This window comes from Crassostrea angulata, chromosome 10, assembly GCF_025612915.1.
Source record: "Crassostrea angulata isolate pt1a10 chromosome 10, ASM2561291v2, whole genome shotgun sequence".
Taxonomy (NCBI): Eukaryota; Metazoa; Mollusca; class Bivalvia; order Ostreida; family Ostreidae; genus Magallana; species Magallana angulata.
Window position 1 is genome coordinate 17,475,631 of NC_069120.1, and position 25,706 is coordinate 17,501,336.

Sequence of the window (25,706 nt, forward strand, 5' to 3'; positions counted from 1 at the left end):
GACATGTTTATACTAAATAACTAATAAGCAATTTTTCGTGGAGAGTCTTAAAAAGCTTGTGAATCCATATCTGATATTGTTTATGTACAGTGTAATACCCTTACTACAGATGTCTACATGGTAATGGGGTTGTCAACACATTCAAGAGAACAAATACTTGTAGCGAACTCTTGAGATGGTCAGAGATGATATGAAGTCCACTGACGCGGCTAGCTCAATAGAGCAATCGCCCAATATCTCGTTGCTTGTAAAGCTATAGCGCACTCTTGGGATAATATTTTAATTACTTCGCGATGAATAGAATTGCTGGTGAACACTGAGTATGAACCCATTGGTATTAATTATGTTTTACGCGGCAACACAAAAAGCTAAATTATGTTGAACTATTGTTCGGCAGGTTTTAATCAAATTAAAAATATGTTTTCTTGGAACCCGAAGCACCATTACGCCTTTGCAGTTGTATAACCATGAAGAGTTTAATGTAAGAGTTATTGGAGAATATCTTGACGCTTGTTTATATTGCAGAGATAACAGGTTCTATATGCCGTGGATAAACGCTACCAAAGGCTAAGATCACTTACAATGAGTAACGGCATCTTCATCATCACCAGTCGTCTGCGTTAAACGTTGGCGGGAGATCGCCATGCCTTGCTTTATAGAGAGCACACTTTGCTCTTATGACAATATTGGTGATAACGTCGATGCGGCGGACAGGTTTATTTAAATCCCTGTTCAATTTGACGAGCCGATCAGTCGCTTAAGCTTTCCAATTGAAGCCAATCACACTGGCGCTGTGCTCCTTATGTTTCACTACAAGGTATGAGGAAGGCTGAGGAATTCGTTCCATTTTATCGATGTGTGAAATTTGATTGGTCAACCTAACTTTAAGAAAGTCCAAAAATGGCTTCCTCTCGCTACCAATTCCATGAAATTTGGAACAACAGTCTTGAAAACAAGACAAATAAGTCAGAGCAGACCAATTTGAATTTATCGGGAGAAACTTTCATTGGTCTTACCGTTTTGTATGCATTTACGACTTTTTTAGCCATAGTCGGCAACCTTTTCGTGATCGTGGTTTTTATAAGAGGAAAGAGGTCAAGGACGGACTTGCGTCATTTTCTTATTAATTTAGCAATTGCAGATTTATTAATGGGATTATTCTGTATGCCTTTTACCTTTGCAGATGCTATACACAACATGTGGATTTTTTCTGAGCCTGTATGTCCCATAGTTTTATCTATTCAGATTATTTCAGTTGCAGCAAGCGTTTTTACAAATATGGCCATAGCAGTGGACCGCTTTCTCGTGGTAACATATCCACTGAAACATCGCTTTACACAAGAACGTTCTAAGTACGTCATTCTCGTGATATGGACAGCGGCGACGGCTTTGTCATCTGTACAGTTCTTTGTGGGGCGTGCCCACATAGACGTGGACAGCGGACACCTTGTGTGTGACGAGATATGGCCGTCTAAAAGGTCCAGAAAGATTTACACCATCACTGTGTTACTGTGTACCTACATCGTGCCGTTACTGATCATTTCAGTGGCGTACGTTGTGGTGAGTTTCTTACTATGGAAGAGGACACCGCCTGGGAATAAGGACCACTTCAGAGACTTCCTACAGTGGAGATCGAAAATAAAGGTAAATGTATGGTAATGAACAAACAGATCCACTTTGAAACGAAGCAACTAAACGTAAAAATATCAACCTATGATTAAAAAAAACTTGAATGTAAACCACTTATCTAAATGAAAAATATATTAAGGTTTACAATAAATATCAACACAGGTAATATTATATAATAGATGCATGAAAATCACTTCAGAATATTATGTTTTTTATCCAAGTTGACTATTGTCTATTCTTTTTACACTTCTACTCATTCCATTTCAAAATTATAAATTACCAATAATAACTTAAATAATATTTAGGATGCCTGAGATAAGAAAATCAGTTTAGCATTATTTCTTGATACAAAATATATTGATATTTTTCAGTTTATATTACTCAACTTACAATATTCAATAAGGTCAAACAACTTAATGTTATAAAGCATATTGACTGAAATACGGTTTGTTTTTTATTTTCAAAGTTATAAACTTGTAACATTAGAACTATTGCCACCATAATTATTATTAACTTACATTTTTTAAACTTTGTAAATGAAGTATTTCAATGGAAAATGAATTAACGCTGTTTCATGTTTAAGGTCATTGTCCAAAAACAAGTTCAATACTCTTTAATAGTTTCACTCGGCTTCTGCCTTCTCCAGTTACACTTACAGTCTAAACTCTGTCCCGAGTTTTTGCTTCCTCCACTTTTTGCTTGATATTTCAATAATAGTAAATACCTTTGTGCTCAAACTACGTTCATCCACTAATATGAAAAATGTCCAGATTATCTGTTTTGAAACACTCCCTCTACCGCTTCAGGTTTCGATACACATCCAAAAATTTAAAGTCTACGGAGATTTTGCATTGCATCAGCCATTACTAAGCCCGGATGATAACGTTAAAAAATTACGCGGTGTATTCCGAGTGTATTCCGAATGGAGAAACGATGTAAACATTTCCCGTTATAAATCTCCGTAAGAAAATTGTTTTCGTTCCTGTGAAATTTTATGAGTGAAAAGGGATAATTGTTCAATGAAGATATCTTGGATATATTCCCTTTCATCGAAAATGTATTTCTTTCACATGTATGTATAATTTTATTAAAAATCATCAAATAGTGATGGAAGCAATAACTTGGGACAGACTTTAGTGTAGTTGTGGAAGGTCTAACGATACACATGTATTTATTACATGACGTGTCTCATAAATAACTGATTTACGTGTAGTTCCATGCAGACATACTGTAAACGTATTACATTTGGTTGTGCATTCTATTTAGCGTTTTTGACGGAAAACGGCGTCCGCTAAATCAAGTATATCGATCGCCAAATGCGAAATATGCAAGATAAACAAGTACATTCAGAAATGCGCTAAAACAAATCCACGCTAACTTGTTGAAAAATCAAATTCCGCCAAATATCGCAATATAGTACGTTTACAGCACGATAGGCACGACCCTTTTTGTAAGTCCACCCCTTCCCCAGCCTTTCAGTCCGTCATTCATAATTTTGCATACATCTCCGCTTCCCTTTCAATTCCCCATACATTTGAGATAAGTAATACTAGTATAACTTAGTTAAACACCTGAAAACCATCGTAAATAGATATACACAGCCTCTAGAGAGATAACACTTTACCATCCAGAGATCTAAAGAACGGATACCCTTAAGGTAGTATTATCCTTTTTTAAGTCCCAAAGTAAGATGTATGCCGATGATGTACTTTAGAATAGCCTACGTTGTCTTCCGGAATACGTATAAATAATGCTTGTGAATTTGAGTACAAGAATTTATTTCGTAGATTTATTATTTGCTATCATGCAAAGAACCGTCACATATACAAGCTAAGTGAATCAGTTTAATTTCAGAATCTCATGATCAACATATTAATGAATAAAGATTAACGAAAGAGAGTTCAATTAACCTTTCTATCACTTCTCACTTTTGAATAGTCAAAGAAAAATCAATGATAGGTATGAAATTTAGCTGTTTTAATTTCATCGCGCCGATGGCATAAAATAGCACTCAAACTCAGGAAGTGCGCACTAACTCAGGTTGACACTTATCAGTTTCAAAACTATATCACACTACTCCAAATATACGCTTACCCGCATTCACAAATCTTTTGGCTTGACTGGCTTGGTATATAGAATTTAAAATTATGAATTTATTTCAGGTCTGAGTTCTTGGCGTTAACATTTACATTTTATCTCAAACGTGATGTTCAATACCTGACCACCGAAATAAAAAATTTTAACGAGAATTAAGACGTTACTGTTGTCTAGATATCAGTGGTATCATACAAATAAATACTCTAGATATCACTTAAAGAATTCACTGAGACTGAATTGAAAAGGCTTCCATTGAAAGGGCAAGAATGTGTTTCCACGGTTTATATCTTTTCAATTTGTAATATGATATAAAACTTATACATACTGATTACATTAATAAATTAAAAAAGCATTCAATCATACGCATAATGTCTTAAACAAAATTGTTCCGCGACATCAGAGAAAGATAAGCTGTTGAGATCTAACAAACAAAAATGCAATTTTTCATGGTAATGAGGCATGCAGGAAACAAATGTTCAAGGGATTTGAAGGACTTGGATACCAATCATCCTTTGTAATCTACATACAAACTCAATTCATTCTCAGACGGCTCACTTCCGGAAAGAACCAAGCTAAGATTCCGGGCGGGAATTATTGTAGTTCCAGTGACCATTTGATGTGTATCGACATGGTCAATCATGAAATCGGTCTTTGCTGTATTTGAGTTGACAGATCGATAAATCTTTGCAATCACTTTAAACTTTGAAAAAATAACCAAGGTAAATACTTTCAAGGTTTGTGAAAGAATTTTTAGAGAGTAGAAAAAATTTTCTTGTGCAGGAGAATCCTGTTTCTTTGAATATCGCTTAAAGTCTAAATGAAAGAACATAGTCAGGTTTTATTCTTACTAAACGATGAAAGAGAGACTGCATATGTAATGCATAAAATTCCGATTAACCAAATTATTTACCCACAATTTATTACCGCACAACAATTACTGAAATATTTTGCCAAGAACAGAAAAACTTTTATGATCTGATAACAATATATGTCATCTGTATCTCGTATTGATTACCATAGAAATCTGGAAAAAATTCAAACTGTTAATGCAATTCCATGTGTATTTAGACATTTTCATTAGAATGATTATATACTTCTTTGAGCTGGATATTCTTTCTTGAAGTTGCTTCAAGTTCATATCTTCCACTTTACAGAAAAGCACTCATTGCCATTGAAAACGGTGACAAAGTTGGTTTACTAATAAATATATGACAATTATAGACTTGTTCAAAGCCAACGAATCTATGAAACCTATGAAACTAATACAAACTCCACATCAGGAGAATACATACAACATGTCGCCTTACGTTTCCCAACTTGGGATTCCCGCACAAATGGAAATAAATGAAGTCGTGTCCCTTTTATCTTCTTCCCTGCGCAAGTTTAATTTTCTATCGGAAGCCCCTTTCATTTATGAATTGATTACTATGACGCTACTGGCAACGCTTAAGGTTCACTGTCCCTTGTGTCTAAAAATAATTCGGTGTAAATTACTTTTATGCCATTATATCAAACATATAATAAAATCTTTTTAAATTTGGCCCCGTAGTATTTTAAATTCTAAGTCAAAACAATATTTGGTCAATTCGACGTATGTTGTTTTGTTTAAGCTGTTAATTGAAGAGAATCACCGCAAGGTTATTCAGGTCATGATGCAATTCATGCGGAACACGTCGACAAGAAAAAAATATAGGCACACGGGTTGGGTATATCTAATAATGTTAGACAATTTCAGAGCTCCTTTTTAAAACCCAAAGAATCACAGTGCCGACGTTGTGTAAAAAAAAACCTGAGCAGCATTATAAAATGTTAATTTATAACCTCAAATGACGTCAGAGCTGGTCAGTGGAAAAACATAAGATTCACACCCACCCCAAAAATAACCCTTGAGTGAAAGGCTACACATTTCTTACTTAATTCTTTCTTGTAAAGTTGAATCAATGTTTATACAGGCTGTTAGGGATGCTGAGCACATAGTCGTTTTGTATCTTTAATAGTTATGCATTCGTTAAGGTTCCTTTTTCTAGCGTCCAAACAAAGGCCATCCGGCGTACAAAGCCTGATCCAGAAACACCTTTCATCTCAAACTGTTAACTGTTTATCAATCCTCATTTTGCAATTTTGGAGCCATCTTTTTTTTTCTACTATGAACGATCTGCTATGAAGGGAGCGAAACTGCATGCAGTACCTCTGAGTCGGTGATCATTCACTCAAACACTCACACACACACAGAGAGAGAGAGAGAGAGAGAGAGAGAGAGAGAGAGAGAGAGAGAGAGAGAGAGAGAGAGAGAGAGAGAGAGATTTGCTTTTATCTTGCAAAATGAAAAGATGTTCAATTATCCAATACAATCCAATAACTCTGTCCATATCTTGGTTGAAGACAGGGAACATAAATGAGATAATTAATTGACTTTCAGTATTGTAAATATTTGATCAGTTTGTTACGTTTTAATTAGTCTACTTTGTGAATCGATTGTATTCCATCAGTTGGTTTTGGAGGTTCATTGTCCTGTGTGATGACAATTTACTCAAACTCTTTTATACGAAAATAACAGATTCAAAATAATACACGAATATGTAAAGATACTAGTAAGTTAATGTTAAATATGAAACTCTCTCAGATTTTAAAGTTAAAATTTACCCACTGCAGGCAATTATGAAATTTATCATTGGATTTCCCATTAAGCTGTACAATTTTTTCCTATCAGAATATGGAAATTTGCACGACCGTGCATATCTTTGATCAAAGACACGACCAGACGCATGCAAACAGACCATTAAAGCAGGCTACACTTGATGTGGAAATGTGATTATACGTTGCCAACGTTATTGACGATATCAAAATTATTGTCGATATCTGTTCATATTTATTCAACTCGTTATTTATAGGGAAATATTTAGTCATTTCCCTCTGTGACTGAAACTGTAACCTTTACTATGACACCTTTTGAAGTTATTAAAAATTCCACATCATATATACATACTGTGAGACTGAAGTAGCGCTCTCATTTATCCTATAACTCATTGACGTTAAAACTATAACTCATTGACGTTAAAACGTCAAATGTTACTTTTCAGTTAATTTCGATAAAATAATGATGAGCTATAGAATTTTATTAAATCAGCCGATATAGGACCGTATGCCATTTTGAGTTTTTTAAAGCTTTATAAATACATAACATGATTTCCGAAGGTTTAAGAAAATTTACATTTTGAACTATACATTCAACTGAAAACCTTTTGAAATCAAGAGGTTAAAATCGAAAAGTTGAAAGAAAATTCTTAAATACATGTACATGTACACAATCTTATGGAAATTTTTATTAAGGAATGGAGCTTGTCAAAATACTAAGACATTTCTTAATTTAAATAAATTGCATCATTAACCAAAAAAATTCTTTTTGGCGATTTATAAGACGCAATTCCATTGATGAAGAACCTTAAAAGAGTCTCGGTAAGATGAAGACAACCCTATTTTACGACCCTATCGCCCTACTTTTCCTCCCCCAGACTCGATCTGTCCCCTTCATTAATATCCTTTAAGAAATCGCTAAGCATCAGACAGCTTTACGATTCGAGGCTCTGTCGTAAAAGAAAAAAAAGTAATCATTCACTAAAAAGAAACTTTGGCCAGCGACCCCGTATACTTGATAATTAACTTTCTTTACTTGGTTTATGTTCTTTTCTGACAAGTAAGTTCATATTTTACGGGTGATAATAAAGAGAGCTTGTGTTGAACCCGTATAATTCTAAGGACAGTGGACAGGAAAATGAAACTACTGCAGCGAGAGACGGCAGATAAAAATTATTTCCAGGGGTATGGTACCAATATATCGATCAAAAACATTTTTGAATTGTTCATAATAACAAGTAAATGAAAACAATGCCGAAGTGAAAATTACTAAGAGATTTATAAACACCTGTAAATGAACTTTTTATTATAAAACCGATATGCAATCATATATTTCACTCAATTCGAACTTGGTATTCAGTTTTATGAATAAGGCAAACAGCTTCATGCTGATGAACAATGATGCTTAATTACAACATTGTCTGTCTATTTAAAGGAATAATGTGGGTTTGATTGCACATACGTCACGTGTAATGAATATGAAAACTAAACTTTTCACCGATTGTGAATTTTGATAATTGTTCACGGCATTCAACTACAAATATCCATGATAGTTTCAATAATTTGAACGAAACATGACGATTCAACACTGCTGCACCTGAGCGAGGGGAGAACAGCAATGGAACAAGTGTGTTAGCATTCTTTTCTCTACGATATTCTTGATGAGATGATCATTCAATAAAATATACACTTGAAAACAATCTTTGAATGTTGTTGATAATCCTTAATTAGAATCACGTGAACAATTATAGGCAGAGTTATATCTTGAAGCATTTATTTTGTTTTTTCGAATCGGAAAAAAAATTGTAAAGCGATTAAGTTCAAATGTGTAATTGGTTGAAATTCAAGTTCTATATTTACGTATGTATTGAAATGATATAAAGTATTTTGATCGTAAAAGATATGCTATACATATTTGCATTGGATTATCACTCATTAGAGAACTATTCTGAAAAGGCGTTACACTTAATTGCAATATATAGTTCGATTCGGTCAATTTAAATTAAACAATGTGTACATTTATCTCTATAAAATTAAAAATAGTTTTTCTTGATGCGACAAATGACACGTAACCTCTTTAAGAATCTCGATCATACGGAAGACCCCTTTCCACGTCAATTTGGAAGGGTTATATCTTAATCTCTCATGTAACTATCGATTCAGAAATCTTTAGCTAACTGAAGGTTTTGTAAATTAAATACATAATTTATAAAGTCATTTTGATTTCTCGTTTTTTCCCTAATAGTTCAGAAAATTCGATCGGTAAAACTCAACATTAAGCTTTTCTCCTATCCTTTTCTTCAACGCTTACTGATAGATTTGTAACTTTCTCCCATTTACTGGTTTAAAAAGGCACAAGTCGCCAATAAATTGAAATCTTAGAGAAGGCAATCCTATAGTTGATGTACGAAGGATGTACGAGACAAGCACTGATTGCTGATACCGTGTCCTAATTAACTTGTCATCGATTCCGTTCTCACTAGCCTCAAACAACATAGTTTATACTCAGCGCTATATTCCCAATTATCCTAGAATACATGTGCAAACAATTTCAGAAATCTATTTTGGCTTTCAATTAATCGAAAGCACTCGTCAAAGATGCGGGGGTATATTGAATAACTGTGTTGTTGTTTACAGAATGATGACTATACTTGTTAGCCCTAGTCGTGTTATTAGTGGGATCAAATTAGATATTTGTTGGGAAACAATTTAAAAAGGACACAATTATATAGATCACCTTTATAAACAATATCGAAATGGTGAAAATAAACATACCGGAGACAGTGTAACATTGAGATACTAGTAACCTTGTGATCAATATTAGAATATCAATTCGAGAACTTCAAATTAACGTTTAATTCATGTTGTACAATTAATGGACATGTACGTATATGAAATATGAAAGGTTGTTTGAACTGTAACTTAACGTATTGCGAAAGTAAAGGAATGCTTTCCCAAAAGTGTTGCAAATAGGGACTGGTGAATCAATATAGACTCATTTTCTTGACAAGGTTGCAAAGTTAGGTCATTCGTAGACTGGCTATGATGATGTTACACAATTCTGTTCTTCTGAGAGATATATGATGGGAATTCGATCAGATTTGATAGCAATAGAACGACTCGCTGATCTGCTGATAAATTCACCCATTCCTAGAGCAAATAACGCTTTTTGGGACACTTTAATGCATTTCCATCAACGTCAACTCGGAACGCGTTCCAGTCAGCAAACCATGAAGATTATTTGCTGCAGATTTTGGTAGAAGTACGCTGTCAGGCTCAGCAATGATAAATGGAATATGTCTGCGATTTAGCATACTATTTTATTGTATGCTTCTGTGTAGACAAAGCTGTTTGTTGATATATGGTCCAAGTTCCCAATAATTCACATAATAAGATGAATATATATGAGTGACTCTGAAGCTGTTTTAGAAAATTGGTATATCTACATAACTAAAATATTTTTTTATTTGAAAATATAAAGGGACTTGGACACGATTTGACTTAAAATTTTCAAATTTTATTTTTCAATTTTCAATGCAAATAATGATAAATCTATAAGTTTATAATGCTATGTCAAAATTTGAAACTCAAATATCAAGTTATAAGCAAGATACAGAGTTTATAATTCTTTGTTTTGTAAACAAAGCTCGAATATTGTCATTTTTTACATATTCGTTGTATTGGTGTAAATGTCCATCAAATGTAACTTTCTTTTGTTGATAATAGTATTTAAGAAGATACTGAATAAGTTTAAATTGTTTTTTACATGTCATTTTGTCTATAATTCTCTACATTACATTTTATGTAAACAACTATAAGACTCGAGCTTTGTTTACATAACTATCAACTCTTACCTCTGTATCTCGCTTGTAACTTGACTTTAACATTTAATATTTTGGTCAATCATTTAAAATGCACCAATAAACCATTTTATACATAAAAATAAAAATAAAATGTTTGATCTCAAATCGTGTCCAAGTCCCTAACGAAACAAGGAAAATGTCAAGCTATCCTTTAAGTGAATGTATCGTTCGTTTAATCTATATCAAGTTCTATATTATTTGTGGTTCCTAAAACGTTGATTTTACTCTCTCTCTCTCTCTCTCTCTCTCTCTCTCTCTCTCTCTCTCTCTCTCTCTCTCTCTCTCTGAAACGTTGAACTGTATCAAGAAGAGTCCAATCATGAATATCATAAAGAATTTTAGGGGAAATATGAATCATCGAAAGTTTGTGTATACTAAGGCTATTTTCTTTGTTCATTATGCATTTAATGTTCGGTATTTCCGCCGAAACAATTTTCGAGCTGTTCAAAAGGATCATCTCTTTCAGGGGGAATTCTAGAAAAATTAGATCAAGGCCGTGGATCAATATGCGGTAACCCAATTTTTATAAGAAGATTACAAAACCTTTACGACTAGATTTCATCGAATAATTTATGTGGCGAATTTGAAAGCTATCGGAAATTCCCTACAGGGTGTGGCATCGATTAATCAATATGTACATGTGAATTTTAATGCAATTTTGATGTTTTGAGAGAGATAGATTAAGTTTTTTTCTTCAAAACAAGACTACACGCAAATAATAAGCAATCAATGTGCAAATTAAACTACCCGTAATTGTTTGCGAATTAAACGAGTGATTAAGTGATACAATTAGATAAGAACACTGCAATAGACAAACTTTGGTGTTACTATCCTTGAAATACTCAGGGACGACTTATCAAGAGATAAGCACTCCACGATTTCCGATTTTTTAAATACCCATACACAAACAATAAAACATGCCATAACTATTACATAACAAATGAAACATGAGGTCCATGGGCCACACCACTCACCTGCAATGATGTCCAACTGACTGAAGTAGCTAATTCCAATCTCCGAACAGCAAACTCTCTCAAACTTAAGGGGGTACAGTATAATTAAATGTTGAGTTATTGAATTCACATAATCTTGCATCCATTAATATTATAAATACTTAGTTTTATAATTTAATTCTGGTTGTAACGCGGCATTTGATTGAAAAGAAAAATTTAGTTAAATTTGTATAACCTGGTTTGCACGTCAAAAGGCACGTCACAATGCACCAACGTCAAAAACGTACTAATCCGCTTGACGTTACGTTTGAATTTTGAACAGATTAATATCATTTTTAAAAGTACAACTCAATTTGTACAGCAAATTACAGAAAATTAAATTATAAGGAATGAACTCAATATCTACCCAAGTTGCAGTCGTATAACCTGGGTTGAAGCAATTTACGCTTTTTTATAATCCGCTTCGCGGATTATAAAGCGTAAATTGCCCCAACCCAGGTTATACGAGTATAACTTGGGTAGACATTGAGTTCATTTCTTAAATAAATTGCCACCATGCTTTTTGGTTATATGATAAAGAAGATATTGAAAACACAACACACTACATGTATTTTCATTATTTCATAATCAAACCAGATCATAACCTAGTCATCATATCGGATATTGGTATCCCAAAATTCAGTGAATGTGTTTCATTCCTACTTAACCAACTACCTTGACAATATGCCTTACAACCGTTGCACATTCACGATAATTCTTAATGATAATGTTAGAAAAACGTTATAGACAAAACCAAGTTTCTTTGATTGGTGACAAAAAGTTAAGAAGATTGATGTTATAATCAAACTACAACGTATTTTCGAAAATACGCTCATAACTAAACTTAACAACTACTAAACAACATAAGTCTTAAATGTTGGTCCATTTTAGTTGATGTCTCGTTCAAATTGGTGTTCCATTGACAGGTGGTGAAGATGCTGGTGATCGTGGTGACAATGTTCGGGGTGTGCTGGCTGCCCCTCCACACCTTCATGCTGGTCCGTGACTTCCATCCCTCCCCCCACCATGACAAACTGGAGCTGGGCATTTATCTCGGTGTTCATTGGCTGGCTATGTCCAATAGCTTCGCTAATCCAATCATCTACAGCTTCACAAACGACAGCTTTAGGGTAGGGCTAGTTGTCGAATTCTATGGAATTTGATTGATTCAATAACGTATTTTGCAATTATTACCAACCTAAAAGCATTTGGACAATGCAGACTGTTAATATTACCTTAATTCAATAAATTCTATAATAGTAATCTCGGCAACTAATGAACTGCATTTCCTTTATATAGCTGCTTTCTTTTATGTAGTTTATCGTCAAAATAAAGAAACGAGACACATAAAGTTATATATATACAATGGTTTACAAGATAAACCATTTAGAACACAAATTATGTCTCTATTAATGTTTGCTAAAGTTGACTTTGGTATTTTACCATCAGAGTATCTTTAGAGGCCTGCAAAATGTAGAACACAGTTTATTTTGAAGGTTGTAACCTTCAATATGGGAATGTTTCTACATCGATCGTGGCACACCATCTGTACAATATGAACCATTCTTTTTATCGTTTCCAGGCAGATCTTCTGACTTTGTTCTACATGTGGTTTCCCTGCTGCACCTGTCTCAAAGGTATGATCAATCGAACTTACAGTGTCGTCACTAAAGAGAGCTACCTAATACGTCACCAGAGCAAACCGAAAAAGACGAACTCTAACCACAGAGACAAATTGCAGAAGAAGTTGTTAATAGTAGAGAAAAAGCCCGGATGTTCCGGAAGTCGCAATATGACGTGTGACGAGGAGCAGCTGGAGTTAGTGTGTAAACTGTTTGTCGACAACGTCTCAGAACTCGGCTCTGTGCAGGCTTCCAACGACCAGTGATACCCAAGGCTTCGTGTGGCTTATTGGCAATATTGCGTCTAATGTTTATGAATTAAGTAATTATTAGTAAATAAATGTAGTGGATCATGAAATGCTCTTCCCGTAATGATTTATTTCTTAAAATCTGGCTAATGCAATCAAGAACAGAAGGCGTCACTAATCATAAAATAGATGGCACAATTACGATCTATTCATTCCTCCTTTAATTAAATCTTGTCCCTTTTCTCTCAAATATTCCGAATCTCTAAACAAATAACAACTGACATTTCATATGTGAAAAGGTCCTCATATTACACAAAGCTATTGGATGCTTGCTGCATTATATAGCAGATACAGATCTCATCAGAGAGCTATCGAGTACACCCCACAAATAAAATCACTGAATGCAACATTATTCTTGGAAAAACAAGTACAATAACTTGCAAAAATTCTGAAAATAGCAATATGCACGAAACTATACATAATATTTGGAACCATTTTAGTCAGTTCAGTTTTCAAACGTTATTTCATGCTGCTATATACAGTTGTTTGCCTTTTTAATCTGAATATATAGAGAAATATAATTTTGTGTTTATAAAACTTGTGTTAGAAAAAGAGTGATAAAAAAATGAAGCATTCTTTAATCGATCATAATTGTAGGCATACTGCTAATTAAATGGAATGTTTTGTAAGCTTTATCTTGTACAGTATTAAATTAACGTCAATAATTTTAAATGGAACTGTTTGATCCTACCTTGGCCTGGCTAAAAGTAGTTATTGAAATCAAAGGCCGGAACGGCCACGAAGGCGTCGAGCTGACATTTTTTTCTTTTATATAGAATGATACCAATAATTTGAATTTCAGTACTAATAGTCATATCAAATGATATTAGACTTGGAATAGAAAAATATATGAATTATGTTTTCTGCTGCTTTAAAAACAAAAATCAGTATATGTTCTAATAAAATAGGTAGTGGTGCTTTTTTAATACAATAACTCATCATAATCACCAGGGAGGCAAAGTTGGGTTTTTTGTACACAATTTAGTTGAATAAATGGAAGAAAAAAATCTTGTAATACGTTTAATACTTTAAGGAACTTATTTCTTATGCGCATTTAAAAGGCGGTGCAGAGCGTGAATTTTTGGACGATTGCCAATCCAGACGATCGCTAGAAGGCTGCCGAGCATTAGCTCGACGCCTTAAAAACTATAAACGTTCTTTCCAGTATACATATTAAGGTAGCGGGCATTGCAGTAAAAATAACACGTACGGCGTCAATGAAATTGGTTTCCTTTGGAGTTTTTTCTTCGATAATTATTACATGTACCTCACAGCCTGTATTTTTTTACTGTTTAAATATATATTTACACCTATTAATATAAATAAATGACCTTAAGACAATAAAATCACTCAAAACACTGGATGTATGATCAAAAATAGATAGATATGGTTTAAGCTGATTTAAACTCGATTTAAAAAATCAGTGAAACAACTGCATGCATTACGTGAAAAATTATAGTAATGTGTCAAAAGTCAAAAGTGTAATTTTACTCAATTTAAACAGGGACGTATACACGTCCCTGATTTGAATAATTTGTTTGCGCATGCGTTGACGTAGGTGGTCATGTTTTAAAAAAGCTCCTTGACCAGAATGTTTTGAGCATAAAATGCCGTTTGTGATCGGAAACTTTTTCTAAAGAGTGAGGTGTAGTGTGGTATGAAACTATTCTAAAGTGTATTCGTTCAAGTTTGTGGGATTTTTGTGGATTTCTGGATTTTGTTTAACATTGCATTATGTCAGGTATGAAAACAAGACAACAAAGCAACCGTAAAAACTGTTCACCGTTGGAACGCTCTGGTAAACATGAGTCCACTAGGGAAAGCGTTATACCTGAGTGGGCACAATACAAAGGCCTACCTAACGGTCGAGGTCTGTCTAACGGTCGTGGTCTACCCTCCGGTCGTAGTCTATCAAACGGTTGTGGTCGTAGTCGTAGAATGGGAAATGATTCTCTCAGGAACGACAATGATGAAAGCCAGGACGCGAACCCCCTCGAAGAGATAGCAGCTTCTTTAACCAAAAACGTTGCGCAAATCCAAGATGACCTTTATGAACAGGACGGTTTCCATGACAGGTTATCCTGTCTAGCGCAAACTTACGTCGAAAACGCTGACGATTTGGAATCCCTACGTAAGGAGAACGCTCAGCTCCGAGAAGAGGTACAACTACTCAAATCTATAGTCATAAGTTTAGATCGCAAAGTATCTCAAAACCAAAACGACATTGTCGATTTGAAGTCAAGATCCATGAAATACAACCTCATGATCCACAATTTAGCAGAGGAAGACGGAGAGAACCTCTTTGTCAAAATACCAAAACTAATAAAAGAACACTTTGGAATAAATACCGAATTCAGCAACATCCACAGGAATGGTTGGAACAAACAAGACAAGACAAGACAAGACAAGCCACGCTCTATCACAGGCAAACTCATTAACTTTTCTGATAAAGAGAAAATTTTGAGCGCACAACGAGAGAGGAAAGACAGAACCCCCAAACTGCCATTTTTCATAACCCCACAACAACCCATTCAAATAACTGAAAACCGCAAAAAGTTGATCGAGGTGAGTAACAAGTACAAAGAAGATAACGTCCGCACACGTATCCTGGGAAATAAACTTGTTTTCCAAAACGGAACAGTCTATCGAGACAAAGTCATGAAACCAAGAGCAGAAGACATCCTCCTGATAGACGATGACGAGAAACAGAAGACCGAGTCCCTAGAAGTCGTGAGTAGTGATCCGGTTACTGAAGCAGGTAACAAATTCACCGCAACAGCTGCCGCAGTCAATACTTACGCGAACATCCGAGCCTTCTACAAGAAAGTAGTGAGCGTCCCAGACTGCGCCAGAGCGGATCACAACATTCTTGTGTACCGATTTCGAGATAAATCTGGCCTGATCCACGAGGACTACCAGGATGATGGCGAATACGGCGCTGGTCGCAAAATACTCGGTGCCTTGCGCGACAACAACATAGAGAACGCGGCCGTCGTTGTCACTAGACTCTTTGCAAAACACGTTGGATTGCGGCGCTTCTCCATTATGGAAAATGTAGCGATTGATGCACTGCGCAAACTGAGTGATTAATTGGTATACTTTACTTGGGTGAGATACTGACAAAACTATTACTTTATTTTTGTCTACTTAATTGTATTCACATGCACTTCTATTGCACAAACCAGACTTCGAATGCCTCGTGCTGATATTTAAATCTTATTTATTTATTATTTTATTTACATACTTATATTATTTATATGTATATATATACATATATATACATAATCTTGTATCGATACAGGTATCATTTATTTAAGTTTATCATTAATCCGGGATTTTTAGTTCCCCATCTATACCTACTCGGTCCGCCTTTTCGGATATCCGAGCTTCTATTTTTGGTTTTTTTTTATAGTCATGTTGATGTTTCCGATATTGAGTATACACATGTTTTGTTTTCTGTAACGGCATACACATTTATCAGGAATATTGAATTGGTAAAGCTCAAATAAATATTCAACACGACATTATCAAGTAAGTCGCAGAGCTACATTTAAAATGTGTCATATACATTTTGTTGTAAATATTCTCTTCTTGTTAATTTTTCTTTCCATCTCTTTTTGCACCCCCTTTCCGTTTTTGTTTGTATTGGTTCAATGTCTGGTATGTAGACATATTATCCTCAACATTTATGCATTTATTCAATATTTTTTAGTAAAGAAAACACACAACAATATCTATGAATCAGAATCTTAATTTTTCTCTACTTTCTTTAAATGTCAATGGTCTAGGAGCTACCTTAAAAAGAAACTGTGTCTTTAATTGGTTAAAGTTAAACTACAAAAATCATTTTGTTTTTTTACAAGAAACCCATACCACACCAAGTGTTGTCCCCACGTGGGAAAAAGAGTGGGGTTCCAGAATATTGTTCTCACATGGTTTATCAAATAAATGTGGTGTAGCAATCTTAACACCTCAAAATTTAGATTTTAAAGTTACGGATACATTCACTGATGAGGAAGGACGATTTTTAAAACTAACTACAAACATCAATGAGACCCTCTTTTATTTTATCAATATATATGCACCAACTAAAGATCATAAAACTAAACAAAATCAGTTTCTTGATTTCATGTTGAATCATTTGTCTGAAATTTGTGATGAAAATATTTTAATAGGAGGAGACTTTAATATCACTTTAAACCCAGAATTTGACAAAAAAGGAGGTACCAGTGAACCACATTCTACTTATAGAGAAAATCTAAAAGGTTTTATGGACACGCACGATTTAGTAGACATCTGGAGAAGCCAGCATCATGATGCTAAGTTATTTACCTATTTTCAAAAGAAACCGATTATTTTATCAAGAATAGATTTTTGGCTAGTTCCATCTTTCTTATCCCCTTTTATAAAAGCAGACATTAAACACTCAATTAGATCAGATCATAGTCTTATCTTATTGCAAATTAATAGTGCTTCAAATTCTAAGAGAGGGCCAGGCTTTTGGAAATTTAATGCCTCCTTACTGGAAGATAATGTTTTTGTAAATCACATGCATGAAAATATAAATACTCTAAAGCAAAAATATAAAGACACGGAAGATAAACATCTTAAATGGGATTCTATAAAATGTGAACTCCGAGGAATTATAATTAAATACTCAAAAATAAAAGCTGGGAAAGAAAGAGAAAGGGAAAAAGAACTAAATAAAAAACTTGAATCACAAACGCAGTTGATTGTTTTACAACCCTCACCTAAAAATCTCAATCAGTACCAAGAATGGAAAAATGAATTAGAAGAGATATATAACAGTAAAACTAAAGGTATCATGTTAAGATCTCATGCAAAATGGTGCGAAGAAGGAGAAAAATCAACAAAATATTTTCTATCCCTTGAGAAAAGAAATTATAAAAATAAGCGTATAGATAAACTTGTAGTAAACAATACAATTCTGACAGATATAAAAGTTATACTAGAAGAAGAAAAAACTTATTATCAGAATTTATATAAATCATCTGAAATAAATGTAACTAAAAATGAATTAACCTTTTTCAATAATTTAAATATTCCTAGAATATCTGAACAAGAGACAAAGAAATGTGAAGGTGAAATTAAGGAATCAGAATGTCTTAAAATTCTATCCGACTTCAAACTTAATAAAACCCCAGGAACCGATGGCTTTCAGGTAGAGTTTTATAAATATTTTTGGAGTGATATCAAAGACTTAGTTCTTGAAAGTATAAATTTCTCCATTAAAAAAAAGTGTATGTCATATGATCAAAGAAAGGGTGTCATCACTCTAGTACCCAAAAAGGATAAAGACAGAACTAATTTAAAAAACTGGAGGCCTATATCCCTTCTAAATTTTGACTATAAATTAGTGGCAAAGGTGTTAGCTAACAGAATCATTGACAGTTTACCAAAATTAATTGATCCTGATCAAACAGGTTATATAAAAGAAAGGTTTATTGGTGAAAATATCAGAACTATTTCAGACCTTATTGCATATACAAATTTGAAAAATATCCCAGGCTTGATTTTACTAGTAGACTTTGAAAAAGCTTTTGATACAGTTGAGTGGTATTACTTAGAAAAAGTTCTTAGTATATTTGGGTTTGGAAATAGTTTTAAGTCATGGGTCAAAATTTTATATACTGATATTTCTAGCTGTATAATTAATGATGGATACACCTCAAATTTTTTCAATTTAAGTAGAGGAGTAAGACAAGGCTGCCCTCTATCACCATACTTATTCGTATTATGTGTAGAAATTTTAGCAATAGCAATAAGACAAAATAAAAACATAAGAGGTATCAAAATAGGTGAAACTGAATTTAAAATCAGTCAACTTGCTGATGATACAACTTGTTTTCTTAGTGATGAAGAGTCAGGTTATGAAGTTCTCAACATTATGCAAAGGTTTTATAAATTATCTGGACTAAAAATAAATTTGAATAAAACAGAAGCAATCTGGATAGGATCGAAAAGAAATTATAAACCAGGCACTCTGCCAGTAAAATGGTCCAGAGGGGAATTTTTCTCCTTAGGTGTTTGGTTCAATAGTGAAAATGAAAATAACGCTGTCGACAAAAATTTAAAAACCAAATTAGAGGATTTAAAAGTAACCCTTAATCTTTGGAAAATGCGTAATCTATCACTTTTAGGGAAAATTTTAATTGTGAAAACATTAGCATTGTCAAAACTTGTATTCCTAGCCTCTGTCATTCCAATACCAGAAAACATAATTAATGTAGTACAAAAAGAAATAAATAAATTTATATGGAATTCGGAGATCCCTAAAATAAAATATACTATTAGCTGTCAAAAGTTAGCTGATGGTGGACTAAAAGCTCCAAATTTTGAAATTCAAGTTAAATCACTTCAAATAAATTGGATCAAAAGATTTTTTAGTGAGAGTGATGCAAAATGGAAAAAATTAATAAATGCTTTTTTTAGTAAAATAGAAATTACTGATCTTCTCTTAACAAGATGTAGCCTGCCAAGTTTTCCAGCAAAGTTACCTACCTTTTATTATAATATAATTACTTCTTGGAAAATATTTAGAAATTGTATGAATGAAATCAGTATAAACCCACCCATTTTTACAGAATGCTTGTGGTTTAACAATTTTATATGCATCGACAATAAATCAATCTTTTTTTCTGAATGGTATAAAAATGGTATAATGTTTTTTAAAGATATTATTAACAATGATGGTTCTTTCTTAACCTTAGATGAGTTTTACGAAAAATTTAAATTTAAACCCTCTTTTCTTCAATACAACAGTCTTCTTTCCTCTATCCCAAATAACTGGAAAAAACATGTCAAAGACAAAACACATCCTCCCCATAGCGAAGGGAATATAATGCACTCCTTGTCTGTTCAAGGAAAACTTATACCATTAAGTGAATTAAAATGTAAAGATGCATATTGGATTTTAATTAACAGTTGTAAGGAAATTACTCTCTGTATTCAAAAATGGTCAGAAATATTTGAAGTAGAAATTCCAGTCTCTGATTATAAAAAGATATTTAATTTACCTTTTCAGTGTTGCACACAAACTAACGCACAATCTCTTCAGCTCAAAATATTACACAGAATCATAGTACACAACAAGTCGCTTTTTAATATGAAATTGATTCCAAGTCCGAACTGTAACACAGACAACTGTAATGAAATTGACACTATACATCATAGATATTTCCAATGTAAAAGCATACAAATTTTCTGGAAAGATCTAATTTATTGGTGGCAACAACATATAGAAAATGTCAATCACTTAACAATGCAAGATGTCATATTTGGTATTTACAAAGTAAAAAATGTTCCACTAAATTATTGTATTTTACTTGGAAAATGCTTTATACATCTAATTCATTCAAAATCTCCTGGCAAACAAATTGAGTTCATTGCTTTTAAAAATTTTCTAAGAAACAAACTTCATGCGAAAGAAAATTATCTTTGTTCGAAGAATCAAATGCACATTTTTTACGAATTATGGCAGCCAATATTAGTTAACTTATAAACTGTAGTCTTTCAGTATTATATGGATTGTCTTGATTGTTTGAAGATTGCTGATCAATGCTTTCTACCATGTTAAAAACTAAGATGCATGTATATTTTAGATCCATGTTAATATTTTAGCTCCATGTCCAAAGTACTCGTATATTGATCTGTTTCCATGCTATTTATCATTTATTCTATTGTGAAACGTTTTGAATTATGTTCTAAAAATATATGTACCATAATTGTTGAGCCAATAAAATATTCACTCACAAAAAAAAAAAAAAAAAAAAAAAAAAAAAAAAAAAAAAAAAAAAAAAAAAAAAAATATGCACGAAACTATACATAATATTTGGAACCATTTTAGTCAGTTCAGTTTTCAAACGTTATTTCATGCTGCTATATACAGTTGTTTGCCTTTTTAATCTGAATATATAGAGAAATATAATTTTGTGTTTATAAAACTTGTGTTAGAAAAAGAGTGATAAAAAAATGAAGCATTCTTTAATCGATCATAATTGTAGGCATACTGCTAATTAAATGGAATGTTTTGTAAGCTTTATCTTGTACAGTATTAAATTAACGTCAATAATTTTAAATGGAACTGTTTGATCCTACCTTGGCCTGGCTAAAAGTAGTTATTGAAATCAAAGGCCGGAACGGCCACGAAGGCGTCGAGCTGACATTTTTTTCTTTTATATAGAATGATACCAATAATTTGAATTTCAGTACTAATAGTCATATCAAATGATATTAGACTTGGAATAGAAAAATATATGAATTATGTTTTCTGCTGCTTTAAAAACAAAAATCAGTATATGTTCTAATAAAATAGGTAGTGGTGCTTTTTTAATACAATAACTCATCATAATCACCAGGGAGGCAAAGTTGGGTTTTTTGTACACAATTTAGTTGAATAAATGGAAGAAAAAAATCTTGTAATACGTTTAATACTTTAAGGAACTTATTTCTTATGCGCATTTAAAAGGCGGTGCAGAGCGTGAATTTTTGGACGATTGCCAATCCAGACGATCGCTAGAAGGCTGCCGAGCATTAGCTCGACGCCTTAAAAACTATAAACGTTCTTTCCAGTATACATATTAAGGTAGCGGGCATTGCAGTAAAAATAACACGTACGGCGTCAATGAAATTGGTTTCCTTTGGAGTTTTTTCTTCGATAATTATTACATGTACCTCACAGCCTGTATTTTTTTACTGTTTAAATATATATTTACACCTATTAATATAAATAAATGACCTTAAGACAATAAAATCACTCAAAACACTGGATGTATGATCAAAAATAGATAGATATGGTTTAAGCTGATTTAAACTCGATTTAAAAAATCAGTGAAACAACTGCATGCATTACGTGAAAAATTATAGTAATGTGTCAAAAGTCAAAAGTGTAATTTTACTCAATTTAAACAGGGACGTATACACGTCCCTGATTTGAATAATTCAGATATACATGTACATACATGTATAAACAATGGAATATATTTTGTTGTTCCATAAGAGATATAAAGAGTTTCGCATGTGTCTCAAAAAGATGACGTAAATCTTGTCTATATACTAGTAATGTATTTGTGTCTTCAAATAGACCAACAAACTATGATAAATTTTATTATTTAATCAAAATTGATATACATTCATGTTTCTTGTCCTTTAGAAACATTGTTAGTGTGATTGGGTGAAAATTACAACACAGATTAAAAATAAACCTTTACAGCAAAATATCCAATGTGTGGTTTGTAAATATTTATAACCTTTTCTTTTGGAGTATTTACATTTTTCAGCATCTTAGTCTTAGCGATAACACTGCAAATCGATTCTGTAACGTATAGTCCAAGAGTTCTGAAGCGCACGCCTGATTTGCATAATAATACGAAATAAAATTACCATAAATATGTCAATTATTTAATATTTGAACAATACCTGAAAATTATATAAATATAAGTACATGTAATAGGGAATCAGTTTTTGAATGACATGACGTGACCATATACGTTGGGCGTGATCAAATTTATCATAATTATAAAAGCCCTTCCGGCGTTATTGGATATGATCACACCCGTATTTGATCACCTAATACAACTCAAAGAATGATTTCTGATTCCTTATTCCTTAAATATATCAATAACTGTGCGATGCTAATACCTACAGCTTTAAAGTCAAACTATAGCTACACAATAACAGTATTTTCTCTAAAACAAGTAAATTAAATTTCCGTATCTTAACGGTGACTTTAACAACAAGACAATTGTTCAACACTGAAAAGGAATAGATAAAAATACCACATATCAACTGATAACATTCTATCAATTTCCGTTGGTATGAAATTTGTGTAGCACCCGTCTTTTGTAAATCTTGTTAAGTTGTTTTTTCTTAAAGAACATTGTCTCTGGAAAAAATAGATAATATATCAGAACAAAGTATATTTGATATTAAAAAGACTAATATGTTGTTTTTTAATTAGTATATGATACTGATATGTAACCTATTTCTACTAACAGTTGCTTTCATTTTCACTGTTTATGAGATCTGTTTTCCACAATAAATGGGCTGTATTCATCTTCTTCCATAAACTGTAAAATAATCACACAAATCATTACAGTAACTCAAAATGTCACGCATACATATTCAATATCTTTTCCGATTTACAGGTGAATTTTTGTAAATATGGGGGAATAATTTCTAATAAGTTCAAAGAGAGAGAGGGGTAAAGACAGAAATATGACAACAAGAAGTATTAGAAAGATCCCTATGCTCTAAATAAAGGATATTTCAGTGCTTTATTCCAACATGCATGTAAATGCTTACTACAAAACATGGGCAGAGATTGTTTTTGTATCACATCACAAAAGTTTTTGTTCTTTTTAAGAAATCAGTTTTGTTAGCAATATGGTGAATATATTTTACATGTAGACATTTAAAGAGTTTTTGCTTCTCCTGTGGTATAAGGCCAACCTTAAAAAAAAATTTGATATTGTAGCTTGGGGTTTCTAGACCCAGAAGGGAGGGGGTGAATTTTTTTTTCTACCTTGAAGTTTAACTTATTAAAAATTGTTAAAAAATAAAAATCTCCATATAAAAAATAAAAAGTTCTTAATTTTTGGCCATTAAAATTTTATCAGCAGGGTGAATTGGTGAATTTCAATGAGGCAGGAGGCAATTCCAATCAAACAATAACTTTATTTTGGCCCTATACCTTAGCATGAATTTCTTTGATCAGACATGTTGTAATTACATGTAGGTTCTTACAATTCTCATCCCACATACTTTTTTCTCATTTTAAAATTGCTGCAAAAAGCATCGAAAGAAGAAAAGGGGCAAATACATACATGTACATATTGACAAATTAAAATGTATAATTAATTTCCAAACCTTGTCTGCACGAGCAGTGGAACTTTCCTCCTTTTAGTGGTGTACATATATCTGTTGACAATGGACATGGCCTTGGTATACATGAATTGTTTCCCTTGCTGGTTTTTGTTGTATTCATCACAGAGGTACTAGTAGAACTAAATACTGAGCTGGTAATAGTCATGGCTGCAAGTTGGCTCTGAATTTCATGAGAGTCCTGAGTTTTGAGCATAGTGTCATACAAAGTCCATTCTACGGAATGCAATGGTTCTGTGCCTTGAGCAGAGGTTTTAGATGAGACAGGGTCTTGAGACAATGAAACATGAGGTTGTAATGTGAGCGATATTGGTGAACTTGAACTGATTTCAATGGCAGATGTCTTTTGATGAGCGGTTTTTGAGGATCCAAGAAGTTTAGTTAAATCATAATCCTCCCCAGTGGTTTGATAAGGGTCTTGAGCAGCATTTTTGGTTCGGGAGGGGTAAATACTTCTGTTTAATGTTGCTTGATTGATATTCTCTGTTCCACTAAATGACTCTGTAAAAGATGGTTGTATGACAGATGGGTCTATCTGAGACTGATCACTGGACGGGTATAGAAGAGGGACATATTGAGCAGCAGTTACTTCCCCTGGTGATTTGTCTAAAGACAGAGATTCCAGTGATGACAATGTGGTTGGTTCAAGGCTAAGAGCCAGATCTTCTAAAAGAAAGTCCAATTCAAGAAATATAATAGTACATGTGTACATGGTACGTGTATGTTCATATAATTAATCAAATGAAACATTAAATTAAATCATTTGTGATTAACTCATACACAGCATAAGTGCCCCAAATCCTCTTCTTTATACTTTTACTGTATTGTCTGCAAAACATTTGTATGAGAGCATCCATCATCATAAACCAATACCCATATGTACGATCCTCTCCCATCTGGCCATGGTTGTATGATACAAGTCTTAGAATATCTCTTAGTTCTTTAAACTATTGACCAAAGTGAGTAAAGGATAGGTGGAGAACGAAATGACCTTAGAATAGATGCGACCTCATTGATCATCAAATCGCAGTTTACGTAAGACATGTTGCTTAATGCTGATGCAGTAACAGCACGCTGTGTGTAAAATTAAAACAAGTTTAAACTTAGCGTAACAGATGACACGTGAATATTCAGCTTTACAGTACTTTGTGATGAAGCAGCTCTTGGCAATATACAGACTCAAGACTATGGCTTGAGAGAACGTACATCATGATAATTTAAAAGTAGATTTTCAGAAAACACCAACTCTTCACAAAAAGAAATATCTACTCATTGACAACTGGATGAAATAATGAATCAAGTACATGTTGATTACAGTACGGTACATGTAAAACCACAAATACCTTAAATTATTAATACAGATACATCAGCAAAAAGAAAAGTATTTCATGTGCAATGCAAATTAAATAAGTTTCTAGATCATGTTTATTAACGTGTTAATTTACAAATTTTAGTACATACCTGACTGTACTACACCTAATAAGACATAGGAGTAGATCACTAAAATGCTGACACATTTACTCAGTTTCATATCAACTGATCAATCTCTTGTCGGTTTTAAAGTACACTTAATTTCTTGGTTGAACATTGGCCAGGTAATCACAATTTAAAAAGACATCTGGGAATATATTAAAATTATGTTTCTGAAATCTCGAATTG

The 25,706-nt window shown here is 33.1% G+C and overlaps 3 protein-coding genes across 4 annotated transcripts; 2 read left to right on the forward strand and 1 right to left on the reverse strand.

Moving 5' to 3' along the window:
- The first annotated feature begins 306 nt into the window (after positions 1-306).
- On the forward strand, positions 307-14,447 carry LOC128166856 (substance-K receptor-like). The gene is made up of 3 exons (XM_052832286.1): positions 307-1,644; positions 12,142-12,345; positions 12,798-14,447. The coding sequence occupies exons 1-3, from the start codon at positions 901-903 to the stop codon at positions 13,101-13,103; spliced, it is 1,254 nt and encodes a 417-aa protein (XP_052688246.1). The 5' UTR covers positions 307-900; the 3' UTR covers positions 13,104-14,447.
- A 647-nt stretch (positions 14,448-15,094) lies between these two features.
- On the forward strand, positions 15,095-19,138 carry LOC128168145 (protein IMPACT homolog). The gene has a single exon (XM_052834257.1). The coding sequence runs from the start codon at positions 15,393-15,395 to the stop codon at positions 16,233-16,235; it is 843 nt and encodes a 280-aa protein (XP_052690217.1). The 5' UTR covers positions 15,095-15,392; the 3' UTR covers positions 16,236-19,138.
- Positions 19,139-22,257: 3,119 nt separating this feature from the next.
- On the reverse strand, positions 22,258-25,649 carry LOC128165643 (uncharacterized). 2 transcript variants are annotated; one of them, XM_052830374.1, is made up of 4 exons: positions 25,509-25,649; positions 24,033-24,710; positions 23,170-23,233; positions 22,258-23,049 (listed from the first exon to the last, which is right to left on the reverse strand). In XM_052830374.1, exons 1-3 carry the CDS (start codon positions 25,576-25,578, stop codon positions 23,217-23,219), a joined length of 765 nt encoding a protein of 254 aa, XP_052686334.1. In that variant the 5' UTR covers positions 25,579-25,649; the 3' UTR covers positions 22,258-23,049; positions 23,170-23,216. The 2 variants fall into 2 exon arrangements, with proteins under 2 accessions (XP_052686334.1, XP_052686333.1); XM_052830373.1 differs by having other exon boundaries at positions 24,033-24,713; positions 25,509-25,642.
- Positions 25,650-25,706: the final 57 nt, after the last annotated feature.